Raw genomic sequence first — 25,161 nt, forward strand, 5'->3', positions numbered from 1 at the left:
ATGGCGGATAAACAAACAAATTCATACTAAATATAAAAAACTTTCTTCTTTAAGATGCAACCTCCCTCCTTGCGATCTGTCGCCCAGACTATCATCGTAAGGACCCTAGTCTGCAGGCCTACGGATTGCATAGAGCGACAGCTGCTGTTAGAAACGCTGAAGACAACAAAAGGAACTTGTTTGAGCGAAGAAATCTTGTTGTTGGTGGCAGAGTTGTTTCCAAAGGAATTGACTGACGAGTTACTTTGTGTTCTTGCTCCAGAACATCTGAGGCACCTGAAGTTGAAGGACTGTAGTTCATTGACTTGTGATGGAGTTATTGAAACAATAACCAAGTAAGAAAGGTTGACTGTCTGTTTTTTATAACTCACTTAAAGTTACAGCTTAAATAAAAATCCCTTTAGTTAAGTTTCTAGTCGTTCTAGATAGCGTTTTCGCACTTTTCACTTACACACACTACTACTACATTGTGTATATAGTCCCAGAAAATATTCATAGTTCACCCACAGATGGAATTGGTCAGAGAAAGTACAAAATTTCAGAGTTTGTTTGGAAGACAATTGAAAGTTCCTGGAGGTAGGGGGGTCCTTTTACAAATTCCCTTTGTAGTGGGGGTATGAATATTTTCTGGAACTACACATTCAATGTTCTATGCACACAACCCTCAACTCAGATGTTGATTTTTACGGAGGGAGGGAAACTGGAAACCCAGAGAAAACCCTCGTAGCATAGGAGAGAACAACACGTCAAAAATAATCAATTTACATATGGTGACCACAGGGCTCAAACCAGCAACCCAAACCTTTGGAACCTCAGTGGTGAAAGATAGTGTATATTAGCAGCATATACAATGCTTGTCTTGTTTTTGTGATCCAGATATTTCCAGATGCAAAATGCATGGAAATCAATCACATTTTTTATAATTATTTATCAGTCATTAATAATATATTTTTGTTATGAATACAGATGTAGTCATCTGACCTACATTGACTTCAGTTCCTGTGAGAATCTTCTGCGGCCCGTTCTCTACTGCTGCTTGAAGGACAATGCTCCTAATATCACTCACTTGTCTTTTGAAGACTGCAATATAATGACAGATGATGGAGTACAGGTAGGATGTAATAAGATACTAAGATACTAGCCAGGCTAATACTGATGATGATGATAATTTTATGCAGTGATGATGGTGTTATCATTATGTTATGATACTACATGGTGATGATGATTTAAATGATACATGATGATGATACATGATGATACATGATGATGATACATGATTATGATTGATATCTTCCATCATCTCATATTCAATTATTATTTGTTCATTAATTTTCATAGATAATCCTAATGTGTTGTCCAGGACTAGAACACCTCAATATCTCCAGCTGCAACAACATCACTGACAAAGCCTTTGCCATGTCATCATCTTCTCCACCGAACAAATCCTCCAAGTCTCCCCCCAAGCTATCCCAGCGTGCTCTCCAAGGAGGCAAAAACCTTACGAGTGTTGACCTCTCAGGCTGTCAATCAATTACAAGTGCTGCAATAAAAAATCTAGTAGCTCTTTGTGGACCAACGTTAACATCAGTCAACATCTCATGGACTGGATTGGGTTGTATTGCATTATTGTACCTAGCCGGATTGAGTCCTCAAGCTGCATTTCAGTTTGTTCAAGAAGTTGATTCATCTTATTTAGGAGCTCTTTCTTCACTGACAGAGAATGAAGATAGTGGTAGTGATAATGATAATGATGAAGAATTGGATCAAGAAAATCAAGACATATCTGTAAAAAGCAATAAAGCTGGTGTTAACCAATCTTCATACCTAGAAAAAGATGAGCATTTACGGAACTCTTTTCCTGCAGTTAAATCTACCAATGGTACATACTATGACGCAGATCTTCATATGAAAGATTCAAGTACTTCTGGAAAATCTAATTTCGAGAAGGTTGATTTTTCTGCAAGCAAGAGTGGAGAAAGTGAAAGAATTGAGAAAGAAGTAAAAGCTACAAATCTAGAGAGTACGAAAATCTTTACTAAAGAAAAAGAAAATTCTGAATGTTGGAATGCTGAAGATGATATGAAACATTTGAATGGAAGTGGGGAAAAAGTGGACGATGAAAAAATGGGAATCACGGAAATTGATAGCACAGAAATCTTTAAAAAGTGTGAAGATTCAAATGCTGAGGAATATGAGTATGATTTGAATGAAAATGGAAAAATTGCAGAAACTAAAAGTGTGGGAACTTCAGATACCGCAGAAGGTCAAATTACAGAATTTGTGGTTTCAACACCTGTGAGGTGTCAGGACAGTTACGGAAAGGATGAACTTCAAGAAAATATTTTCCCAAGGAAGGAGGCAATGGAGACTGAAACAACCACGTTAGAGGAAGAAAATGAAAACTTGAATTTAAATAAGACAGATATGAAAAGTGAGGTTGATTTTCTGAATAGTCAAGCTGATAATAGTCAAACTGATAATATTCATTTAATGTCACTCAGTTTTCCCACTGTTGGTCTTCCTTTGGCCAGTACTCTTGCAGCCAATAGGCATAGACCTCCAAAGTCATCAGATTTAAAGGTATTGGAAGAGGAATGGATGTTGGCATGGCAACAAGTCGGAGATGATGACTCTTGTAGTGATAATGATGAGCTGTTTGATAGTATGTGGGGTGATGTGCATAAATCATCACATGTCAATTCTGTGTCATCGGTATTTGGTGATGCAATATCTTGTCTTACTAGTGCCCTGGTGAACTTGGACTCAACTGATGATGATGATGATGATGATACAAAGGTGCTACAACAACCTTCAATTTCTACGAGTCATATTAGCAGTCGTGATGGTGATGGTGATGATGGTGTTCAAGGTGATGATGATGCAGATGATGATGATGATGATACAAAGGTGCTACAACAACCTTCTATTTCTACGAGTCATATTAGCAGTTGTGATGGTGATGGTGATGATGGTGTTCAAGGTGATGATGATGCAGATAATGATGATGATGATGATACAAAGGTGCTACAACAACCTTCTATTTCTACGAGTCATATTAGCAGTTGTGATGGTGATGGTGATGATGGTGTTCAAGGAGATGATGATGCTGATAATGGTGGTGGTGTTGCTGCTGCTGATGGTGATGGTGGTGATGATCATAGTAAGATCATTGTTACTCATGATGGTATTAGTGAGAGTAGTGGTAACGTTGGTAGTTGTGCCATCGATAATGGAAATCAGAGAGAATCATTGGACGATGCTGATGATCTATTCACCGATATTCTTAACTTACAAGAATGGCGCACTGAAGACAGTTCTTCTCTTCTGCATGGCTTCAATGATGCCCTTCTTAGCCTTAGCAATGCCATGTTTGAATTGATGGACTCAGATGATGATGATGAAGATGATGATGATGGTGGTGATGGCGATGATGCTGATGGTTTTAAAGTTGAAGATGATGATGGTGATGATGATGGTGATGATGGTGACGATGATGATGATGATGATGCAGATGAGGCTGTCGTTGGTGTTTGTGATGGTGCTGATGGTGGTGGTGGTAGTAGTGGTGGTAGAGATGCTGCTGCTGATGATGGTGGTGGTGATGATGATGACGATGATGATTATGCACACGAGGCTGCTGTTGGTGTTGGTAATGGTGCTAATGACAGTGTTGCTGCTGCTGATGACACTGCCAATGATACTTGCAGAGTTGATAGCCTCAATCCTTTAACTTTAGAACAAATAAACTTAGTAATGCTATCTCAAGATGACAAGGAAACGTATCCAAATATTTTAGATGGCGAGAATTCTTCAGCTTCTGTTCAAAATTCTAATCTCAATATTCAAGACTTCGAAAAACAAAATATTTCAAATATTTCAACAAAGGAAGCTTCCGGACCAGATAATAAGTTAACAGGCTCAAATATATTGGATGTCAGTGTTACTGTTTCTACGAAGAGTAATTTAAGTATCGACACTCGAGGTTCCGAAGAAGAAAATTATTTTAAACTGAATAAAAAGTCAGATACCCTAGGAAGCGAATTGTCTTGTGAAGGCAATCCTGATGTAGGACATAAAACTTCCAGAGGTGAAGAAAGTTCCTGTGGAAGGATACAAAACGAGTCGGAATCAAGCATTGATTCTTTTTATAATACAAACGCTGAAAGTAGTTCTTCATCTAAGGATGACAGTCTTACTGTTCCCTACGTTACGGAACGTTCTGAGGAAGGAAAGGAGCCACTTATACTGACACTGACCTATAAGCCTCGTTTGCGTTCACTGGACATAACTAGTATACATTTCCATGGTAAAGCACTCGGCGTGGCTTGTCTTAAGCTCTTCTTCTCGGTGAATAGATCGTTGAATAGTTTTGCAGTGTCGTGGTCGGAGCTCGATGATGAGACGTTAGTTGCTATGGTATCAAACCAGCCAGAACTTCGTTCCCTAACACTGGTGAGATTATTTGTTTGTCTGTCAATGCATTTGTCCTGCTGTCCATTCATTTCTCCCTCTTCCATTCATCCATTCGAATTCACTTTTTCATCCATCCATCCTATCCATCCATCCATCCGTCCGTCCCTCCGTCCGTCCGTCCGTCCGTCCGTCCATTCATCCATCCATCCCATCCCATTGCTTCCTCTCCCTTCCATCCAATTATATATAACCCTTACATTTTTTCCCAGACGGACTGTGAAAAATTGAGGGATCAATCCCTACTCTCCTTACCAGTCCACTGTCCGTTACTCGAGAGCATCGACCTGAGAGGCGTGGCTTTTGTCACAGATCTAGGTGTGGTCCCCATGCTTGATTGTCCACGTCTTAAGACCCTATCCTTGGCTGAGACATCTGTGACTGATATCACAATGTTTGCATTGGCCGAGAAATGTGGAGACAAGGTTAGATGATTAGCTATCTTTCTCTGTATAGAGGCTTTGCACCATCACGTGATGGCAGCCATGACAGGAGGCAGGAACAATTGAATCTTGTCTAATCTGATTTACATGAGAAAGAATTCTGTTTCCCAGGGTAGAACGACTCTATTGTTCCTGCCTCCAGTAATAGCTAAAGACTAAACACCCCAAAATAGTGATAAATTATTTGGTTCCCATAGTTACGTGATCTGGACCTATCGTGGTGTGAAGAGTTGACAGACAGGGGTCGATGTGCAATGGCCGAGTCATGCACTGGGCTTCAAAGCTTTGCACTACGTCAGTGCACTGCGTCAAGAATCACCATGGAAACGCTCTCAATTTACTGCCAGTCTATGACGTCACTCAATGTTTCAAGCGTTGGTCAACTTACAGGTAAGTAACTAGAGGCCGTCTTAGCATGATGGCGTCGCGTTACTAAAAAATTCTTTGCGAATTTTATTTCTCATTCAAATTTGCATTTGGTCATGAGAATGGTAAAAAAAATCGTTGCAATCAAAGAGTGTGCAAGAGTGTGCAATACATAGTATATATCTCTTTCAAAACATTTTTTAAAATTCAAAGGTCGTCTCTTTTTCAGACGAAGTCGTCACTACCATGGTAACCAGCATGCCCAACCTTACCTTCGTTGACATAAGCTGGAACCCAGACATCACGTCCACGGGCGTCGGGGCTCTGTTGACTCACTGCGGGAGACTGGAAGAGGCTGTTCTGTCTGGGTTAAAAGCTTTGACTACCAAACCTTTCTTTGGGATTATTAGTGATCTACCAAGATGGCGGACAAAACAAGAGATAATGCTACGTAGGATACTGAAGAACAAACAGAATGAAGGACCAACAGAGACTTACATCCAGCCGTGTGATATGGTAAGGAGAAAGTTGGCATTGCAGTGCATTGTGGGACGGTAATAGGGACGTATTTCCAAGATGGCGTCTATTTATCATATTCTAAAACATTCCCACAATGCATTGAAATGCACACTCGACCCAGTTTTTTTCGAGTTCTCCTCTATTTCGTGCCGAATATTCATGTGCTCCAGTGAAGGTCCGTGGAATCCACCTTTTCGGCGCTAGCCGTCACGTGGTATAAATTGTGTTCTCTGATTTCCGTACAAATGTACTGACTTTAAATGAACTATTTACTTGGTTTGTTTAGAGCGAATGCAATTAACTTTGCCGTTGATGTTTGTGAATATTTTGACGCTGAAACAAGGTAAACTCTAATTCAATGAGCCTGTAATCAAGGAACACAGCGAATAGTCCCCTTCACAGTTCCCTGCGCCATCTCGAAAGGTAGCCGTGCCTTTGCATCAAAGCGAGACGAACGGTGAGCTTACCATGGAAGAGACATGTGAATAATTGTTCAGGGTGTTTCAAAAAGGAAACTGTAAATGGGACTATTTAAAAATGGTCAATTTGTTTCTAATTTTCCTTTTTATCTGTTGCTAGGAGACAGCAAAGAGTCTTGGAGAAGACCTGCCATTCAGATCGACAACGTACAGCCCTGCTTTACGTAACCTTGTCCTGGAGTACAGTGACATGGTTAACGATGAACATTTATCGCAGATTGTAGCGGTGTGTAGGGGGACACTAAATATTAAGGATTATTATGGACAACCAATAGAACCTATGTGGATTTTTTTGTGAAATGATGGATCTCTTGAGGATTATGACTGGATATTAGAGGAAAGGCTAAGTATTAGATATTATTATGGACAACCAATAGAACCTATATGTGGATTTTTTTGTGAAATGATGGATCTCTTGAGGATTACGACTGGATATTAAAGGAAGGCTAAATATTAGAGATTATTATGGACAACCAATAGAACCTATGTGGATTTTTTAATGAAATGATGGATCTTTTGAGGATTACGACTGGATATTAGAGGAAGGCTAAATATTAGAGATTATTATGGACAACCAATAGAACCTATGTGGATTTTCTTGCGAATTAGCGCTCTTGAGGATTACGACTGGATATTAAAGAAAGGCTAAATATTAGAGATTATTATAGACAACCAATAGAACCTATGTTTTCTCGTGAAGTGATATTCTTGAGGCATCGAAGCTAAATATTATTAAGGATAAGTGGTAAAACTTTTGTGAATTTTGTATATCATTTTTCTTGATGTAATTTAGCACCATAAATCAATTTTACCAGAAAGAAAAGGAATTTTTATTGCACGTTAAAATAAAACAGATTTTTCGATAATTTTCATTTTCAATACATTTTCGCTGAAGAGTTCCAGTACTTCGATTGGGCCTCGAGTGGGTTTTCGAGGGCCTAAACAGTTACTATATAGAACAACTTTGAACTTGGTTTCGCAGGAGTCGAAAAAGCACCGTACTGACTTACAGCACGTACACGGTACGACATGCCGTAACCTTGAAATGGCTTCCCAAAAGAATGGTTATCAACGCATGATAAACGCACGCGGTACTAACTTCAATTGTGCCTTGGATTCCCACTTGAAAATCACTCTCTCGTACAGCAATAGGACCCCTTGCATGTGACGTCAAAGCAGCTCGATGTGGGGGCCAAGACAAAAGAATTTCAATTTCCTGAGAATTTGAACCTTTTGTTTTGTCCCCCAGATTGAGCTGCATTCCAAAGTGCTGCAAGGGGTCTATATCTAGCAGCAATAACTTATCAACTTTCAGAATCCGTATGCCCATCATTAAATTAGAAGATCGAGAGAGTTTGAGACTGAAATGACCGAATCAAAAATACCCCCCCCCCCCCCCCCCCACCTCTCCCTACCACCTTCCACAACTGTTTCCGCATCTCACGGAGAGACAGTTAGGGAAAAGAATTAGTTCCCTCTGCCAAGAGTCCACTGAAATATCTATTCGTCGTCGTCCAGAATTGATTTAAAGCAGTATGTTCGTCCAGCGGTGATATTATTTGATCATGCGTCGTATCATGTAGTTGAGGATTCCACCGTTCTTAAAGTACGCCAGTTCTACATCTGTATCAAAGCGGATCTTGACTTGGAACGTGCGTCCATCATCAAGCTGGGAAAATACAAATACACAAAACACATCGATCAAATATTATAACATAGCCACGATATAACGAGCGCTTTGATTGGTTAATTAGCGTTCGCGATCGTGCATCTAGAAAAATGGATGGTGCACGCTGACGTGATTGAGTAGCGCACGCTAAGTAATGAAGATCTCGTTAGAACAAAATTTGATTGACCATTGTTTCTGCAGACCTCCGACCGTCAACGTTTTTTGAAATAGGTGTAGATATCGTCAATGAGATATCGCTTCTCGTCTTTGCCGCGCTCATCGATAAAAGTAAGTCCAGCTCTGGACTGTGATATGCCCGACGACACTAGAGAAAAACGTCTGCGTATTCTCCAAGTGAGTATGCAAAGAAATCAAAACCAATCTCGTAGGGCTTTGGCATAATCCATTTTATGAGACCAGGTTCCCAGGTTCTTAGCCACCCTCGCCACAGACCGGAAGAAACGCAGGGTCTGGGTACCAGATTAAATCGAAACTATTGTAAAACGTGATTTTTTTTTACTTTAAGAGAAAATTCTTTTCGTATTCAAGCAGTGAGCGCCAAAAACTATTTTCTTGAAGAAAGGCTGTTGTACTAGGCTAAAAGCTTGTTATTCAGAAAGTTTAACTTGTTTGGAAGTGGAGATGACCGATGAAATTGGAATCGAAGTGTTAACCCAAAACGAAAAATTTGAAAATGAGGTTTAGGCCTTCATTTGCTTATTTCCCATATATTTTCTATAAAAAAGCCTGACAATGCAATATTCTAACACAAATGTAACAAAACATATTTGTACAATTGAAAATACCGCTTCAAACAGGCATTTTATCATAGTACATCAGTTTCTAACTGTTAAAAAAAGGTTTTGAGTGTTAACCCAAAACGAAAATTGGGATCAAAACTCATACGAAAGTCTAGTTTTTGGCGCTTTTTGCCATTATTGCTCATTATTGAAAAAAAAATTTCATCTAAAAGAAGCGTTTCTTCTTACCTTGACATCTGTATCCATGCCTGTCTTCAAGTCTCCTGGTATCACAATGGTGTAAGATTCCTTGCCTGTCAGGCCCAGGCTCTCGGCGCTTTGGCCGGGCATGAACTCCAGGGGAATGATACCCATCCCGACGAGATTACTGCGGTGGATATGTTCAAATGATTGCGCAATAACTGCCTTAATACCCTGGAGTTATAAATAAATAAATATATATATAAATAAATATATAAATAAATAAATAAATAAATGGGATGGATGGGATGGATTGTTGGATGGATAGGATGGATGGATGGATGGATGGAGGGAGGGAGGGATGGAGGGAGGGATGGATGGAGGGATGGATGGAGGGATGGGTGGATGGAGGAGGGATGAAGGGAGGGATGGATGGATGGCCGAAGGCAAGCCTACTAACCTGCATCCAAGGTCCTTTAGCAGCCCAGTCACGTGATGAGCCCGACCCATAGTCCTTACCAGCCAGAATAATAGCTGGTCTATTGTCGGTCTTGTAGCGTTCTGCTGCATCAAAGATATCCATCTAGATAGACACAAGAAAAAATCACACCAAAATAGAAATTGGGAGAGAACAGAGTAAAGAGTAGGGTAGGAGATGGGGCGCTTATAGAAGAGAGTTGATCAAAGAGAAAGAGGCTAACTATTTTCAGTGGCTAGGATAGATGGCCATTCAAGAAAGGTGTTCGATTAGACAGGTTCGTAGGACATAAAAGTCTTGGGCATTACTTTGACCAAGTTAAAAGAAGTCCTGGGGGGTGGGGGGGGGGGGGGGTATTCCCTTATATTTGCTATACGGGTACGTGCCGTCAAACAGGGTATGGTTTTCAGTGATTCTACTCTGGAACAGGATATATAAAATCGCGCTCGCTCTGGGACAGGGTATATGTGCGCAATACCGGAATAGGTTATGATTTTCAGCGATCTTGCTCTAGAACAGGGTATGAATTTCAGCGATTTTACTCTGGAACAGGGTCAGGGTTCAGTGGGCTCAGCGGCACATCCCTACTCTAAACGGGCAAGAGTACCCCCGGGAAAGAAGTTCATCTAAGCCAAGGGAGGAAGATAGTCGATTAGGGAAAGTATTCCGTACCGTTTCTCCAGAAGGGAAGTGGATAGTCTTGGGCATCGCTTTGCCCATGAATTTATTAACCAGACGAATGTTGGCGAATGTACCACGAGCCATGACTGCATCGTTACCACGACGAGATCCATACGAGTTGAACTGACGAGGAACAAGGCTGTTGAGAATAAGGGAACGTGTGAGAAAAAACAACCACAGCAACACCAGCACCAGCAACAGTAGACAAAATCAACAAGGTCAAAAGCCACAAAAATATGAGAGCAACTTTATAACAAAAGTCCATGGCTCTAAATCCCCTTCTGGCCCGGTTGTACGAAGCCTGGATAGCGCTATCCAACGGATAAATCTTATCCAGTGGATAAATTTATTGGATAACAGCATCGACTAATCCACTGTATAAGGACTTATCCGCCGGATAGCGCTGTAGCTTGTACATGATATTTACCTATTTCAGACCACGGGTCATCCTAGAGTGTCATTTCCTTGGAGACGGGAGTGAAAAATGTTGGAAAATATTCGTTGAACCGCGACTCCCGTACTAGTCTCCCCCACAGCCGCTTTCAGTGTCGTCACGCAACGCTTTCTCCACGACACTGAAAGCGGCTGTGGGGAGACTATATTCGTACGGGAGTCGTCAGAAATTCTATTGCGTGACATTTCCCGCCGTGACAATGACCTCAGACTACACGAAAAAAAATGTCGCGAAAGTGAGTTGCTCGCTACTGAGTACAGACTCGTCAAATGACTTTGAATCAAAATAACATCACTGACATGAATCGACTAACTGGTCTAAACAAAAATATCGTTATTAGGTTGGAAAAGAATACAGAGTTCCCGAGAAAATCGACGAAATTTTTGACTCCCGTACGAATAGCAACAAAACTAGTCGCCGTACGGGTAACGTACGAATAGCCGTTCTTTGTTTAACGGTTGTGCATGAGAAGACATACAGCTCAAACAAAGAATCTTATTCTCAAGGGAATGACACGTGGTCTGGAATGGAAAAACATTACGACCAAAGAATCTTATTCTCAAGGGAATGACACGTGATCTGGAATGGAAAAACATTACGACCAAAGAATCTTATTCTCAAGAGAATGACACGTGGTCTGAAATGGGATAACATTACGACCAAAGAATCTTATTCTCAAGGGAATGACACGTGGTCTGAAATGGGAAAACATTACGCCCGAGGTAAAGAGGTCTATTCTTCGTTTGCACGTTACGTCATCGCAGCCATGTTGGTACCGTTTAACAAAAGATTTCTCATTAGCATCCATTGTTAATGGCACCACAATTGCCGCCATGTTTTTGTCTTTTAACTCTCTTGGGAATGCTTGCAACCTATCAATAGCAGTGGCGTAACCAGGGATTTTGCAGGGGAGGTGCACAGGCAATGATTTGCAGAACCAAAAAAATAATAATAATAAAGCAGAACAACAACAACAAAAAACACACACACACACATTTACATGCAATTTTAAAGCAAAAGGAGATAGATGAGCGGACCTTAAACTTTTATGAGGGGGTGTTCGGGCACCCTGTACTCCACACCCCCCCCCCCCCCCCTGGTTACGGCCCTGAATAACCTACCCTCTGCCAGCCAGGTATCGTGCTGCAGGGCTCGTCCTAGATATACTACCAGCTGGAGAGATATGATCCGTGGTTACGGAATCGCCAAGGTTAAGTAATACTGCAGCATTTTCTATACTCTTGATTTCAGGTAGTTCCTTAGCCTGAAATAAATAAGACAAAGTATAAAATAACGGTTATGAATATTGCGTTCTGATTGGTTGGGAGCGCGTGGTTTATGAGAGCACACAGAACGCGCGCGCACTTCAGTTCTGTCATTCTATCTAAAAAAACGGTTATTGTAATTTGTATTTCATAAAAGAAATAAAAGAGGGGTTTGTTTTGCTGTGTGGAGTTATAAAGCACTTGGGGATTAGCAGAAAGAGAGGCTATCGGGCTGATACAATGCTTGTTGTCTCGCTTGCATCTCATTTCTCATTTGCATGCATCCATACTGCTAATGAGAAATCTTTTGTTAAATGGCACCAACATGGCCGCGATGCCGTAACGTGCAAACGAAGAATTGACAAAAGCTGTTGTGATGTCCCTGCCTTAACGGGAAAAGCAGAATAATAAAAAATAAATAAATAAATAAATAAATAAATAAATAAATAAATAAATAAATAAATAAATAAATAAATAAATAAATAAATAAATAAATAAATAAATAAATAAATAAATAAATAGGTACTGACCATGCTTTCAAAGAATGGAGGACTCTTGATGTAAGTAGACTTCTCATCCCATGGATACAGTAGACTATCTGGAGCTTCTAGTTCATTCCACTGTGGATTACCAGTCTGCAACATTAGATGACATTAGATGATTGTTAATGATAGCCTCAAAAGATGTGGTGATGATGATGATGATGGTGGTGGTGATGATGATGATGGTGATGATGATGGTGATGATGAGGATGGTGATGATGATGGTGGTGGTAATGATGATGATGGTGGTGATGATGATGATGATGGTGGTGGTGATGATGATGATGGTGATGATGATGGTGATGATGATGATGGTGATGATGATGGTGGTGGTAATGATGACGATGGTAATGATGATGATGGTGATGATGATGATGATACATTGATGATGATGGTAATGATGATGGTGATGGTGATGATGATGATGATGATGATACATTGATGATGATGGTAATGATGATGGTGATGATGATGATGATACATTGATGATGATGGTAATGATGATGGTGATGATGGTGGTGGTGATGATGATGATGGTGGTGGTGATGATGATGATGGTGATGATGGTGATGATGATGGCGGTGGTAATGATGACGATGGTAATGATGATGATGGTAATGATGGTGATGATGATGATGGTGATGATGATGATACATTGATGATGATGGTAATGATGATGGTGGTGATGGTAACGATGGTGATAGTGATGATGGTGAAAAAAATTATTCACCTGAATCTTGGAATAAACCTCCTTGAACATGGCGGGAATAACATACTTCCTCTCTACCACCTGTGGATTAACAAAGTGAAACTTTTAAATAACAAATATGACAGTGCAAAAATCAAATATATTTCTTTTTTTAACTGCCCAAAAGCCAACAGACAACCAAACAAATGAACGTTTGATTATGCATTTTACTTGAATGCCTGCCAAACTACCTGAATTTCGTCTCTTGTTGGCCAGATATCATTAAGGAAAACTTGCTTGCCATCTTTGGAGACGCCTACGAGGAGTGGTAAACAAGATTGATAAACAATAGTAAGTCGATGGTGGATGGTTATCAAATGGTGATGATGGTAGATCACAATGGTGATGACGATGATGATGATGATGATACATGATGATGATGATACATGATGATGACGATACATGATGATGATGATACATGATGATGATACATGATGATGATACATGATGATGATGATACATGATGATGATACATGATGATGATACATGATGATGATACATGATGACAATACATGATGATACATGATGATGATGATACATGATGATGATACATCATGATACATGATGATGATACATGATACATGATGATGATGATACATGATACATGATGATACATGATACATGATGATACATGATACATGATGATGATACATGATACACGATGATGATACATGATGATGATACATCATGATACATGATGATGATACATGATGATACATGATACATGATAATACATGATACATGATGATGATACATGATAATATATGATGATAGATGATGATGATACATCATGATACATGATACATGATGATGATACTCGATGAGGATACATGATAATACATTATGATGATACATGATAATACATTATGATGATACATGATAATACATTATGATGATACATGATAATACATTATGATGATACATGATAATACATTATGATGATACATGATAATACATTATGATGATACATGATGATGATACATGATAATATATGATGATGATACATGTTGGTGACGATGATGATAGTGCCATTACATATCAATGCAAGGTTATTTTCTGAACCACTTGCAGCAACCATCTAAAAAATACCCATCTATGCACCGAATCGAAATATGGCGACCAATTTGAATAACTATTGTTCTGGACTGACTAGCGACTGACTAGCCTCTCATACATGTGAAAATGCTTTTATGTTTCCACGTGAACACGAGGCTAGTCAGTCACTAGTCAGTGCAGAACAATAGTTATTTAAATTGGTCGCCATATTTCGATTCGGTGTATGAAATACCCATTTTTTCAAATTCACAGACTTACCAATGGGTTCCTTATCAAAGTCAATCATCACTGTCCCAGCAATAGCATAAGCTATGACTAGAGGAGGAGAGGCCAGGTAGTTGGCTCTAGTCAATGGATGAATGCGACCCTCAAAGTTACGGTTTCCTGACAATACTCCGCAAGCTACCAGGTCACCCTACAAGGCAAAAGCCATACGAATCAATTTTTCAAACCTCTCTTCTCAGTTCTGCTATAAAAACTTCAAAAAGTCTTGGCAGCAGAGGCATATTTGTATATACATTCTGGGGTTGAGGAAAAAAGCATTTATCTTTTTCGACCTCTGTATTTACTGCTATTTATTAAACATGTAAACCCTGTAGCTGCGAGCCGCAAGCTGAAATTTGTTTTTTCGCTGCTGCCAGTCAAAAATATGAAAGGTACCGACTGATTAGGTTTGATTGACGGCAGTAAATAACCAAATTTCAGCACACAGTTCATGGAAATAGCAGTAACAAAATTTTCCCATTTCGCAGGTGTCATTTAGTAAAGTAAAGTATCATTCATTTCTTTGTTTAACGGTTGAGCAAGAGAAGACACTTCATTTTGGATATAACTCAAACAAAGAATCTCATTCTTAAGAGAATGAAGGATGAAACAGTCTGAAATGGAGGGAACATTATGTTGGAAGGATGGTAAACAGGTGTATTTAGCACCCATATATCAACCCCAAGTATTTCTATAGTCTGTAACTTTCTTTTTTTCAGTAGTGTTAAATCCCAGTGTTTATTCTTGTCAAGTGCATATAAAAGTCTTCAGAAATATTTTGTTTTGATCGAAAAATTATGATAAAAACAAAGTTCTATAGTCTGTACCTTTTCTATTGCTTCAGCTACTGGTTCAGGAAGAGGGCCAGAGTTACCTATACATGTCATACAACCATAACCAACCACTGAAAACCTGACAAGAATACGATCAATAGGTGAGTGATTTGGGCAGTTGGTTGACCATTTGGTCAGCCATTATCTATTGCAAGAATTGTGTAAACAAGTTAAATTTAATGTCTGCTGCAAAGTGAGCTCCTTTTTCTTCTGCATCTCTTCCCTTTCAGTTCCTTTCATTTCCCTTTTCTTCCCCTCACTTTCTTTTTTTTTCCTGCTTTACTTTTCTTTCCTTCCTTTTGTTTCCCTTTCCTTTTCTTCCCTTTGTTATGTTTCCTTCCCTTCCCTTCCCTTTCCCTTCCCTTTCCCTTCCATTCCCTTTCCTTCCATTCCCTTTGTTATGTTTCCTTCCCTTCCCTTCCCTTTCTCTTTCTTTTTCCTTTCCTTCCCTTTCCTTCCCTTTGCTTTCCTTCCCATTTCATTTCATTTCATTTCATTTCATTTCCCTTCCCTTCCCTTCCCTTCCCTTCCCTTCCCTTCCCTTCCCTTCCTTCCTTTCCTTTCCTTTCCTTTCCTTTCCTTTCCTTCCCTTCCCTTCCTTTCAATCCCTTTGTTGTGTTTCCCTTTCCTTTACCTTTGTTTTCATTCCTGTCCTTTTTCAAGCCATGGTCAGTACAAAGAAACTGACTACTGAAGGTTGAGAAGTAAAAAACACACAAAAAAAGGCTTTGAAAATTGAACCTACCCTAATTTTTCCAGATATGGCATAACACCACTTTCTTGTAGGTAGTATGTAACAACACCAGAGCCAGGGGAAAGGCTAGTCTTGATGTATGGAGCTACAGAAAGGCCTAATTCTACAGCTTTCTTGGCCAGGATACCAGCTCCAAGCATAACTGAAGGGTTACTAGTGTTGGTACAACTTGTTATTGCCGATATAACCACAGATCCTGAAATCAATCATAACCGTGGTCTTTAATTACTAGATTATTTGATATTGAGCTTCATTTATTCATTCATGCATCCATTTGTTCTTTTGCTCACAATCATGTGGTATCGGCCTTTATCATATTATTATCCATAAAATACCTATATTTATTATATAATTACCAATGAAATATCTATTTTTCTCTATTTCGAAAAATTGATATCTTCACACGTGAAAATAACATGTTATTTTCACGTGTGAAAATAACACCATTGCGATGGCTATTCAAAAATACACGGAAAGAATTGCCTGAAAAAGTCAAAACATACTTCATTGATAATTATATAATAAACAGAATATTACATGGCCGCTTGGAGATACGAATTTTATCTTCTCGTGTTGAAAATCTCTCACTCGTTCGCTGCGCTCACTTGTGAGAGATCTTTTCAACACTCGAAGATAAAATTCGTATCTCCGCGCGCCCATGTAATATCCTCTATTTCTTCTTTTCGAAAAACTGATATATCGTTATCATGTGTATTTAAGCTATTGGTTTATAAATAAAAACTTTTTATGATAATAAAAAGCTTGTTAAGTTGATCTTATGGATAATTATATAATAAACAGAATATTACATGGGCGCTTGGATACGAAATTTATCTTCTCGTGTTGAAAATCTCTCACTCGTTCGCTGTGCTTCACTCATGAGAGATCTTTTCAACACTCGAAGATAAATTAATTTTTAATTTTAATCTTAATTTTTTGATTTTTTTCGTCATTTCTTTTTCCATTCATTAACTTACTCATTTAACTTTTTCATTAATATATTATTTTTGTCATTTATTCAGATAGATATTAGTCAGCTATTCATTAATCTATCCATCTGTCCCCATAGTTGGATAAATGGATATTCATCTGTCATTCATCAGCTTATTTATTTATTGATTCAATCATCCATTCAATTCATCCAACTATCCATCCACCGTCCCATCCATACTTTATACATTCATACATACATTCATTCATCCATTCATTTATTCATTCATTCATTCTTCCATTTATTCATTCATCCATCCATCCATCCATCGATTTATTCATTCATTCATTCATCCATCCATCCATTCATCCATCCATCCATCCATTCATCATCCATCCATCCATTCATTCATTTATTCATCCATTTCCCTCTCTCCTTTTAACCCTACTTCCATTTTGTCGACTTGGAATAGAAAACTAACCAACATGGGATTTCTGTAAACTTTGTCACCAGGACTGAGATTTTACAAAACTTCGCCCAATGAGACAAAAATTCACCCCTTAGTTAAAACTCACCATGTTTTAGTTCAAAATCCTGGTCTTCAAATTTAAAAGGTACTTTATCAGCCTGTTTCTCAGCAGGGATCGCAAATCCCTTAAAGCCAGTCTTGCTGTTGAGACAGGATTGAAAATCGTCCTTCATTTCAGACACTGGTACCCTGTCGTGTGGTCTCTTTGGGCCTGAACAGGAGGGGACAACTGTAGACAGATCTAACTCTACTACTTCTGAGAAGGTTGGGTCGTTGTCAGTGTTGGTGTAGTCTCTGAACATCTTGGAGGCTTTCAGGTAGGCCTCTATCATGGCAATTCTTTCCTCATCGCGACCTGGACAAAGCCACAAGGAAATGAATAACAAGAGCAATCTCACTGACTCAATTCATTATAAAAATCATGCATCTGAGCCTTGCAGAACGCAAGCCATTACTACAAATCTAGACAACCCAGTATTAGCTATACGCTTACAAAGAGTCTCCCAGCTGTGACTCAGTGATAGAGCAACAAGAACAACAGGAACATGGAAGCAATGGGTTCAAATCCCATAATAATAATGATGATGATGATGATGACGATACATGATGATGATAGTAATACTAATGATGATGATGATACATAATGGTGATGATACATGATGGTGATGATACATGATGACGATGATGATGATGACGATGATGATGATGACAGAGTCTCCTAGCTGTGGCTCATTGATAGAGCAACAAAAGTATGGAAGGCCATGGGTTCAAATCCCTAATAACAATGATGATGATGATGATGATGATGATGATACATGATGATGATAGTAATACTAATGATGATGATGATACATGATGGTGATGATGATACATGACGGTGATGATGATGATGATAAATTCCCATCAGAGACTAAGGAATTTTTTTCCAAGTTCCCTTACTTCCACTGTAACATGCTGAACAATTTCATATTCTATTCAGTTCCATATCCTCTTTGAATTTCAAATTTTACCTGTTTGTTTCAGGTACAACATACTCTTCTCATCAACAGGGAAGAATCCTATAGTTGCTCCATATTCAGGACACATGTTAGCGATGGTAGCCCTGTCTGCTATGGACAAAGATGCTACACCAGGACCAAAGAACTCTACAAATTTACCAACTACACCTCGTTGTCGTAAGTCCTAAACAGAGGCACCCAAAAGTGTTAAATGGAAGGGAAAAGGAAGGAGAGAACAAGAGAGGAAAGAGATGAAAGAGGTGAGACATGACAAGACACAAGGTTAGAAGAGGAGAGGAGAAAATGGAAAGGAAAGGAAAGGAGAAAAGAATAGAAGAAAGAGATGAGATGTGATGACATGTACAAGGCAAGAAAAGAGGAGTGGAGAAAATAGAAAGGAAAGGAAAGGAAAGTAGACAAGAGAGGAAAGAGATAAGAGACGAGACATAATGAGACACAAGGAGAGAGAAGAGGAGGGGAGAAAATGGAAAGAAAATGGAAGGAGAGAAAAACAGAAGAAAGAGATGGGATGTGATGTGATGACACGCAAGGTGAGAGAAGAGGAGAGGAACAAGTGGAAAGGAAACAGAAGGAGAGAAGAGAGAGAAAAGAGATAAGAGACAAGACACAATGAGACACAAGAGGGAAGAGGAGAGGAGAAAATGGAAAGGAAAGGGAAATAGAGAAGAACAGAGTTAAGAGGTGGGACTTGATGAGACAAGTTGAGAGGAGAGGAGAGGGGGGAAGGAAATGGAGAGGGAAGGGAAGGAGACAAGAACAGAGGAAAGAAAATAAATATACAAAAGATATGATCAGAACAGACAAGGTGTTAAGAGAGGAGAGGAGAGAGAAAAGGAGACTGGAAGAAACACTGACTCTTGAATAAGAAATAAAAATACTTACTTTAGTTACTGTGAGTACAATATCTGTGGATGTTACCAACTGGTTAGCGGTACCCACTAGCTTGTACCCAATAACCTTGGGTAGTACCATACTGATTGCTTGTCCAAGCATGACGGCCTCTCCTTCAATACCACCAACACCTATCGTAATAATAATTAATAATCAAGGGAGATTTAAAACTGAATTGAGGATTATAATCATCTAATGTGTATTTCCAAAAATTATCCATACCCCCCTCACAGAGGAATTTTTAAAAGACACCCCCTACCCCCCGGAAATTCCAATTTTCTTCCTTACACATTCTGTAATTTTTGTTCTTTCTCTGACCCCCCTACTCTTCGGAAATTCCAAATTCCTCTGTGGGGTGGGTATGGATGATTTCTGGAACTACACAATCCTCAAAAATTATCCTTAAGATATTGTTTGATTTTATATCAGTTCTATAAATAATAGTCATCCAAATGCTAGTCGGCAAACCAGATATCAATCGAGGCTGCACTTCAACGAAAATAGTAGTAAACGGCGAGTGTTTTTGACCATGCAATCTCTATTGAACATTTGGCGTTCACTTCGTAAACACTATTTTTAAAAGTGTGTGATACAAGCAAAATACAACAATTTGAAAATTAAAAAAATGTGATTTGAAACTCACCCCATCCTACAACCCCAAGACCATTGATCATAGTTGTGTGTGAGTCAGTGCCGACGACGCTGTCTGGGTACATAATACCATCAGTATTGAATACTACACGTGCAAGATACTCTAAGTTAACCTGTGCATATCAAATAGAAAAGATAGTGAGCTTATAGGTGGGGGAAGACATTTTGGTTACCAGTAGTCCCCTTCACTCAGTTCCCTGCGTCAACTTGAAAGGTAGCCGTGCCTTTGCATCAAAGCAAGATGAGCGATGAGCTTGCAATGATAGAGACATGTGAATAGTTGTCCAAGATGTTAAAAAAAGGTCTCTATCATTGAAAGCTCACCATTCGTCTCGCTTCGATTCAAAGGCACGGCTACATGTACCTTTCAAGATGACGCAGGGAACTGTTAAATGGACTCTTTCATCGTAGTTTGGGCAAATACAGTTTGCTATGAGAAACTGAGTTTTGTTATGCTTTGCAAGTCTGTGAAATCGTTTGAAATTTGTGAATGCTAGATTTTGAATTTGAGTAATTCACCTTTTCGGTGCTAGCTGTCATGGAGTATACATTGTTTTAGATTGTGTTACTGTCACCAAAACGTTCGGACGTCGTTCTTAAATTTCCGTACAAATGTACTGACTTTAAATTGAACTATTTACTTGGTTTGTTTAGTTAGTTCTCTAAATACAAGTAAAATATCATTTTTCTAGCTTGATTGAAGCTTTTTTTTACTGCTGTTAAGAGAGCTAACTAAAGAAATCTACCTAAATTTTCTCTTTATGAAGTCAGTGAATTTGTATGGGAATCCGACAACAATGTCCTAACTTTTTGTTGATTGTAACACAATCCAATCTAGTGCCAAAAAGGTGAATTTGAAACAGATAATCCATGGTGTGCTTACCTGGTGAACAATACCAGACCCAGGTGGAACAATTGTCAGGTTCTTCAGTGCTTTAGATCCCCACTAAAATACAACAAAAAGACATCAACATTTCTGAACTACTTGTCACTGTATAATATACTTATTTCATTAAAGTTATTCAACTGAAAAGCAACAAAGCAGAGACTGGCAAGGACTAGGGGTAGATACATTTTACATGTTTCAATGGCTTGATAACTGTTGATGTACTTTATTTGCACATCTTATACCAGTTACAGTCTCACCTCCTGTGAGCATCGTCAAATTGCAGTTGGTATCAAAAGTTTTACTCATTAGAAATTAAAGAAATGTTTTGCATGGTCCTCGACAGTTTCAGCCTTCTAGGTTTTCGGTGACTAACTTTATTGAAATGAGTTAAACCGAATTGAAATATGGGGACCAATTGATGGGCTGCAAACATTCCCCAGAGAGCTTAAAGACAAAAACATGGCGGCCATTGTGGTACCGTTAACAATGGATGCTAATGAGAAATCTTTTGTTAAATGATACCAACATGGCCACGATGACATGATGTGCAAACGAAGAATAGTGCTGCATTGACTAGCATCTGGCTGGCCTCGTGTTTACATAGAAACATAAAAGCATTTTCAGATGCAAATATGTGAGGTTAGTCAGTCGCTGCTCAGTCCAGAACAATAGTTATTCAAACTGGTCGCCATTTTTATTTGTCATTCGCCCTGTAAATAGGGGGCTGAGTCTGTAATCAAGGAACAGTTCGATTCCCGCCGGGTTTGGTGTCGCATGTGAGTAGAGTTGTTTGTTGGTTCTCTCCTGTGCTTCGAGGGTTTTCCGGGTTCTCCGGTTTTCCTCCCTCCGAAAAAATCAACTCCTAAAAAAATTCTAATTTGATCACGGAATTAGGGCCACAGGCTTGTTAGCCACTGGCTATTAAGTGCTACCCTCGTGAAAAAAGGACTTTATCAAAGGGCATTTATTCGAATATGGTCTATTGCTGTAATGTGGGAGATGATTTACCTTGAGAAATTGGAATCTCTCCTTGTTCCTCTCGAATTCAATATCCTGGTTCTTCTGCAGAGATCCAGAACTAAACAAAATAAATAAATAAATCATGTCCAGAAAAATTAAGCCCTGGCCAACCAGTACTGTTATTAGTAAAGCAGTTGAGAATGACACATAGTGTTTATTGTAGAGTTCTTCTGGTAAATTTCTTTTTCCAAAGAACTTAGCTACCAATGGTCAACTTTTGACCTTCTGGAACTGAGTGGTCAAGCACAAATCAATCAGAGTCCTGAGGTCCTATCCGGACCAACTATAGGACGGTAAATAACATATTTATTTTCTTCCAGCATTTTTTTTACTTGTTTTTGTAATCGTTTTGTTTTGTTGTTAAGCGGCAAAGGATACCGGACCGCGAGCGTGGGCAGATACGGACAAAATACCGCCTGCTCAAACAGCCAATCAGAATGCACAATTTTTTGGGATACCGGACCGGAAAAAGATAAATGCTAATATTTCCCAAGAGCCTTGACTCGGATTGATTTGTGCTTGACTACTCAACAAGAATATCGAAAGTTGGCTATCGTCACTATTGTGTTGTTCCTTTCTCGCTTCAAGAATAAAAAAATGTACAGATAAACAAATATAATTGATGCTATGACAATTTTAGTTTTTGATAGAATTAACGTATCATATTATTTTTTGTTATTTTTCTTATAAACATTTTAAGCATGATGGCAAACTTGCACACACTTTACACCTTGGTGATGTTAATTTTGTGGAATAGAAGTAAATGATTAAAAGTGCAACTACTATAACCGGGGCCACTTAGACAGCAAGAACCAATCAAATTGTAGAATAAAAACTACATTCCCATTAAAGATAGTGGAGCCAATCAGAAAGAAGTAGAAAACAATAGCCTTTTAATATCCTTTTATTCCCACGAGAAAATGACGATTGCTATCTAGTTGTTTACACATAACATCAGGGACAAATTACAATTCTTGTGCATTCTAGTTTTCTGATTGGCTCAACTACCCAAAGTTGGAATGCATTGTTTTCATCCTTAATTGGTTCTCTTGTCTAACTGGTTTAAGTGGCCCCGGTTACAGAATTTGTACTTTAAAGTAAAGTAGAGATTGGAATAAGAAATACTGTGGTCATGTCAAGGTATTTTACAAATTCAAAACAGGCCTATTAGTTTTGCTGTCTGCACATTGGCACATTTGGTTATATTGTCAGCAGTACATAAATGTTATTTACTGGCCAGGAGGTCTGGAAAGGGAAAAACTGTGCCCGAGGTCTTGAATATAGGTCGTTTTCAAGACCAAGGGCACAGTTTTTCCCTATCTGGACTGACTATAGGACAGTAAATAACTTATTTGTTTTTTCCCCGTATTTTTCTACTAGTTTTTGTAATCGTTTTGTTTTGTTGTTTAGCGGCAAAGAGGTCATGGGTTCGATTCCTGTTGAAGCTTGAAATCATTTTTTCAAGTCTTTCTTTACAGCATCCGCTTAGATCGCTCATTCATTGTGATGATCAACACATCTATCATTATTTCACCACAGTTCTACCCATTCAAATTCACAAAGAATACCGGACCACAAGTGCGGGCAGATACTGACAAAATACCGCCTGCTAAAACAGCCAATCAGAACACATGATTTTTCATGATACCGGAATGGAAAAAATAAATGTATTTATTGACAAGAATCTCATAGAAGTGAATCAATAAGAGGAAGATAATTATGGTCTAAATTTTATGCAAGTTCACCATTAAACTCAAAAGGAACAAATGTTTTGCCCACCATTCACAAGGCAGATCGTGAAACGGGCAATTATGTTCTCTGGCTGGCCAGACGCCACCTGGATCATACAGTTTGCTTGGAAGACTGGAAAATTGTGCAAACAGTGGAGTATTACACATTGGACTTGTCTGGGTAGCTCACTTTGGGGGGAGAGGAGGTTTAAACATTAAGGTTAGGGATTGCCCTTATTCCACCAACCCCCCCTCCCCTGCTTTTGAGAGAAGGGCACATAAAGCCAAACAAAAAAAAAGTGTGTTTCCTGTTGCGCAACCGACCCTAACTTTCTTGCCGATTTTTGCTGACCCTAATATTAAATTTTTTTCATTCCCAAATGCACCACAGGGTTCCCAGTAAGCTCATTTCCACTCTTGTATCAGTAAAAAAAATCAAACCTACCGACCCCAATTATTTTTCTCATGCAACAGGAAACACACTTATTTTTTTGTTTGGCCTAATGCATTTTTGTTTTGTCTAATACATTCCCAAATGCACCACAGGGTTCCCAGTAAGCTGTTGTATCAGTAAAAAAAATCTGACCTACCAACCCCACACTATTATTTTTCTCATGCAACAGGAAACACACTTAACTTTTTGTTTTGCCTAATACATTTTTTTTCTAGTATACTGTCGAACTTTGATTAAACCAAACCAAATTCAAAATCTCTAGTGTGCTTGCCATATCCCTAGACAAACCCGTAATTCTGGTTGGAAAACAATATGTTAATGGTGCATCTTTCCAATTGGAAAGTTCTGGGAATTTATTTTCCCCGCTCATTTCAGTTCTTTCAGTAGATGCGTGTATATTTTTTTTAAGTCAAAGTTTTTTGCTCTTTTCTTTAGCAAATGAATTTCCAACAAGATGGATTGGTTCAAATTGTAAGCACCCCAGAAGTTTATAATGAACTTTGTTCCGAAGTTGATCGCCAACATTGGGAATTTTACAACATAGATCAGAGCCCGATCATGGAAAGTGAAACTGACTGTAATACTTAAGCCCTGTTTACACTGGCTATTTTCGCGGCGATTTTTGCTGCGATTTTTGCTGCGATTTTTGTGGCAATTTTCGGAAATATAAAATCTTTTGTCTCATCCTTCGAAAGAGACATTCGTCTAGGAAAATCTTGGTATCCTGAATAAAACTTTACAAGTAAAGTCTTTACCATTATTTATTATGGACAGAATCACCGAAAAAATCGCAGAAAAATTTGCCGCAAAACTCACTAGTGTAAACAGGGCTTTAAAGGGGCATAGAAGCATATTTTTTTTATTAAAGGGGGAGGGGGTGGGAGCTAAAATGACAATCAGGTTGCTTAACAAATTTGATTTATTGATTGAAATATGCTAGTATAGCAAATGCTTCTTGTACTAAATTTTCATCATTTTGGATATAAGAATTTAGACTTTATTTTTAGATTTTTTTTTGATAACGTTTCTTAAAAAGTGTGTGTGGGTAGGTGGGGGGGAGGAGGGGCTCCGAAGTCCCTGTATTA

The 25,161-nt window shown here is 38.8% G+C and overlaps 2 protein-coding genes across 7 annotated transcripts in view; one reads left to right on the plus strand and one right to left on the minus strand.

Annotated features, from left to right (window-relative positions):
- LOC116308603 (uncharacterized) lies at positions 1 to 7,143 on the plus strand. Of its 5 annotated transcripts, XM_031719085.2 has the most exons (8): positions 1 to 335; positions 967 to 1,111; positions 1,339 to 4,452; positions 4,683 to 4,895; positions 5,111 to 5,303; positions 5,509 to 5,795; positions 6,085 to 6,141; positions 6,378 to 6,604. In XM_031719085.2, exons 1-7 carry the CDS (start codon positions 55 to 57, stop codon positions 6,097 to 6,099), a joined length of 4,248 nt encoding a protein of 1,415 aa, XP_031574945.2. In that variant the 5' UTR covers positions 1 to 54; the 3' UTR covers positions 6,100 to 6,141; positions 6,378 to 6,604. The 5 variants fall into 5 exon arrangements, 3 of the variants coding, with proteins under 3 accessions (XP_031574945.2, XP_031574928.2, XP_031574935.2); XR_016119438.1 differs by having other exon boundaries at positions 5,509 to 6,141; positions 6,378 to 6,465; XR_016119437.1 differs by having other exon boundaries at positions 5,509 to 6,255; positions 6,378 to 6,431.
- The window catches only part of LOC116308622 (cytoplasmic aconitate hydratase), a 21,248-nt gene continuing 3,170 nt past the window's right edge, over positions 7,084 to 25,161 (minus strand). Inside the window, exons 5-22 of one of the 2 annotated variants that reach the window (XM_089028188.1) lie at positions 23,672 to 23,755; positions 21,881 to 21,950; positions 20,867 to 20,929; positions 19,976 to 20,096; positions 19,324 to 19,463; positions 18,433 to 18,604; positions 17,469 to 17,777; positions 15,954 to 16,158; positions 15,203 to 15,287; positions 14,370 to 14,526; positions 13,247 to 13,311; positions 13,038 to 13,097; positions 12,296 to 12,400; positions 11,622 to 11,764; positions 10,038 to 10,185; positions 9,348 to 9,470; positions 8,936 to 9,121; positions 7,084 to 7,946 (exon numbers count right to left, since the gene is read on the minus strand). In XM_089028188.1, coding sequence (XP_088884314.1) covers positions 7,833 to 7,946; positions 8,936 to 9,121; positions 9,348 to 9,470; positions 10,038 to 10,185; positions 11,622 to 11,764; positions 12,296 to 12,400; positions 13,038 to 13,097; positions 13,247 to 13,311; positions 14,370 to 14,526; positions 15,203 to 15,287; positions 15,954 to 16,158; positions 17,469 to 17,777; positions 18,433 to 18,604; positions 19,324 to 19,463; positions 19,976 to 20,096; positions 20,867 to 20,929; positions 21,881 to 21,950; positions 23,672 to 23,755 — 2,350 coding nt within the window. In that variant the 3' untranslated portion in view covers positions 7,084 to 7,832. The remainder of the gene's footprint in view (positions 7,947 to 8,935; positions 9,122 to 9,347; positions 9,471 to 10,037; positions 10,186 to 11,621; positions 11,765 to 12,295; positions 12,401 to 13,037; positions 13,098 to 13,246; positions 13,312 to 14,369; positions 14,527 to 15,202; positions 15,288 to 15,953; positions 16,159 to 17,468; positions 17,778 to 18,432; positions 18,605 to 19,323; positions 19,464 to 19,975; positions 20,097 to 20,866; positions 20,930 to 21,880; positions 21,951 to 23,671; positions 23,756 to 25,161) is intronic. The other variant, XM_089028192.1, reaches the window with a different exon arrangement.

This window comes from Actinia tenebrosa, unplaced genomic scaffold (assembly GCF_029948245.1).
Source record: "Actinia tenebrosa isolate PJP-AT-01 unplaced genomic scaffold, QUT_ActTen_1.0 PGA_scaffold0__85_contigs__length_37466705, whole genome shotgun sequence".
NCBI lineage: Eukaryota > Metazoa > Cnidaria > Anthozoa > Actiniaria > Actiniidae > Actinia > Actinia tenebrosa.